The 2,500-nt window shown below is 43.5% G+C and overlaps 1 protein-coding gene across 4 annotated transcripts in view; it reads right to left on the reverse strand.

Moving 5' to 3' along the window:
* LOC112238542 (tuftelin) overlaps positions 1-2,500 on the reverse strand; it is a 52,538-nt gene that overhangs the window by 33,999 nt on the left and 16,039 nt on the right. For 3 of the 4 annotated variants that reach the window (XM_042307120.1, XM_042307141.1, XM_042307124.1), the window contains exons 3-6: positions 1,270-1,380; positions 1,098-1,184; positions 948-1,010; positions 292-411 (exon numbers count right to left, since the gene is read on the reverse strand). In XM_042307120.1, coding sequence (XP_042163054.1) covers positions 292-411; positions 948-1,010; positions 1,098-1,184; positions 1,270-1,380 — 381 coding nt within the window. The remainder of the gene's footprint in view (positions 1-291; positions 412-947; positions 1,011-1,097; positions 1,185-1,269; positions 1,381-2,500) is intronic. The other variant, XM_042307130.1, reaches the window with a different exon arrangement.

Genomic DNA, 2,500 nt, shown 5'->3' on the forward strand with positions numbered 1-2,500 from the left:
ATCTGGGGAATGTAGAACAATGGAGGGAGAAGAACACAAACACACTCAACAACACAGGAGGAGAGGAGGGACGGAATGTACCAGGCCTTCCAGATCTCTCTCCTGGGGGGTGTTCCTCTCCCTCTCTGTATTTGTGAATACACTCATACTAAAATGGACACACACACACTGAACCATGCCAATCTCTTCGAACTGGGTCAGTCTAAGACTTGATATGTAGGTGTTAGACGCACACATAAGCTCTCTCTCACACACACACACACACACACACACACACACACACACACAAACCTGTGTGTATAGGGCATGTGAAAAGCCCCTCACCTGTCCATCATCTTTAGCTCCTCCCTTTGAGGAAGAAGAGATGTTCTGATTGGAGGGAGTGCTGACTCCGTAGCCACTAGCAAGAAACTAGGAGGAGAGAAGGATGAAGAAAGAGAGGGAATAGTGAGGGATGGAGAGAACGAGAAGCGATATGAGAAACATTTAGGTAGAAGTGACACACACAGGACATATTGCATATGTCATCAGTAGGTATCAAAATGAATGATGACACTAAACAACTGGTTCCATAACAACACGTGTTCACATAAACATTATAAATGTGTTCCATAACAACACGTGTTCACAAACATTATAAATGTGTTCCATAACAACACGTGTTCACAAACATTATAAATGTGTTCCTTAACAACACGTGTTCACATAAACATTATAAATGTGTTCCATAACAACACGTGTTCACAAACATTATAAATGTGTTCCTTAACAACACGTGTTCACATAAACATTATAAATGTGTTCCATAACAACACGTGTTCACATAAACATTATAAATGTGTTCCATAACAACACGTGTTCACATAAACATTATAAATGTGTTCCTTAACAACACGTGTTCACATAAACATTATAAATGTGTTCCTTAACAACACGTGTTCACATACCTTGTGTTGTCCTTTGTTCTTGGTTGCCATCTGTTCCCTCAGGGTCTTCAGACAGTATCTCACCTGAGCAACACACACACACACGTGTTACTGACAGACTCACACGCAGAGAGAGAAAGTGAGAGAGAGAGGAGAGAGAATGTGTCTTACCTCCTGTATCTGGGAGACTTCATCTGACAACATCTTGAGGCTCTGCTGGTGTCTCTGCTGCTCCTGTCTACGATCCTCCAGATACACCTGCAACACATGGAACACAGACGTATTACACACACATTACACACCCTGGTAACACACACACCCTCAAACATTAAGCTCCACCCACCTTGATGACCTCAACCTTTTCAGTCTTCTTCTCAGAGGGTTTGATTGGTTCAGGCTTCAGAGCAGGCCTATCACTGGTTGGCTGCACCAGAGCAAATGCTTGTCCGATTGGCTGAAAAATCAGGGAGGGAGGGGAGTTTATGATACTTGGAATAGTGTGAAAATATTTCCAAGCCTCCAGCATGTGTGAACATGAAGTGATTCTGAGTGTGGTGACATGAATGTGTGAGAGGAGTTACGTGCTGCAACACTAGATTGGGAAGAACACTCAGTAACGGACCAACAGGATATGACATCAAGATGTTCCATTCATTCCCATATACAGTAGTAAGTATGATACTCAGATTAGCACTGAGAATGTCTGAAACAAACTGACCGTCAGAAAATGTACTAACCAGAATGAAACAGGTTAGAAACTAATGGTGGTCCTCTAAAACAGAAGGGGAGTTGTAGAATGTATACAGCATTATAGCACACATCTGTCATTTAGGTCCACCGCTTCAAGAACAAACTCTGGAAACTATTTATCTGTGTATACAGGATTCCTGTGTTTGTGTGTGTGTGTGTCAGCAGTGTTCCTGTGTGTGTGTGTGTGTATAAAGCCCCCATAATCAGTAGACATTACATTTAGCCCTGATTGCTATGGTGATCACCACCATTCCATAAACTCTAAACTTCTGTGGGATTGGTCAAAGAAAGAAAGAAAGAAAGAAAGAAAGCAAGAGAGAGAGAGAAAGCGAGAGAGAGAGAGAAAGCGAGAGAGAGAGAGAGAGAGAGAGAAAGCAAGCGAGAGAGAGAGAGAAAGCAAGCGAGAGAGAGAGAGAAAGCAAGCGAGAGAGAGAGAGAAAGCAAGCGAGAGAGAGAGAGAAAGCAAGCGAGAGAGAGAGAGAGAGAAAGCAAGCGAGAGAGAGAGAGAAAGCAAGCAAGAGAGAGAAAGCAAGAGAGAGAGAAAGCAAGCGAGAGAGAGAGAGAAAGCAAGCGAGAGAGAGAGAGAAAGCAAGCGAGAGAGAGAGAAAGCAAGCGAGAGAGAGAGAGAAAGCAAGAGAGAGAGAGAGAGAAAGCAAGCGAGAGAGAGAGAAAGCAAGAGAGAGAGAGAGAGAAAGAAAGCGAGAGAGAGAGAGAAAGCAAGCGAGAGAGAGAGAGAGCAAGCGAGAGAGAGAGAGAAAGCAAGCGAGAGAGAGAGAGAAAGCAAGCGAGAGAGAAAGCAAGCGAGAGAGAGAGAGAAAGCAAGA

The sequence above is a fragment of the Oncorhynchus tshawytscha genome, linkage group LG03, assembly GCF_018296145.1.
Source record: "Oncorhynchus tshawytscha isolate Ot180627B linkage group LG03, Otsh_v2.0, whole genome shotgun sequence".
Lineage (NCBI taxonomy): Eukaryota > Metazoa > Chordata > Actinopteri > Salmoniformes > Salmonidae > Oncorhynchus > Oncorhynchus tshawytscha.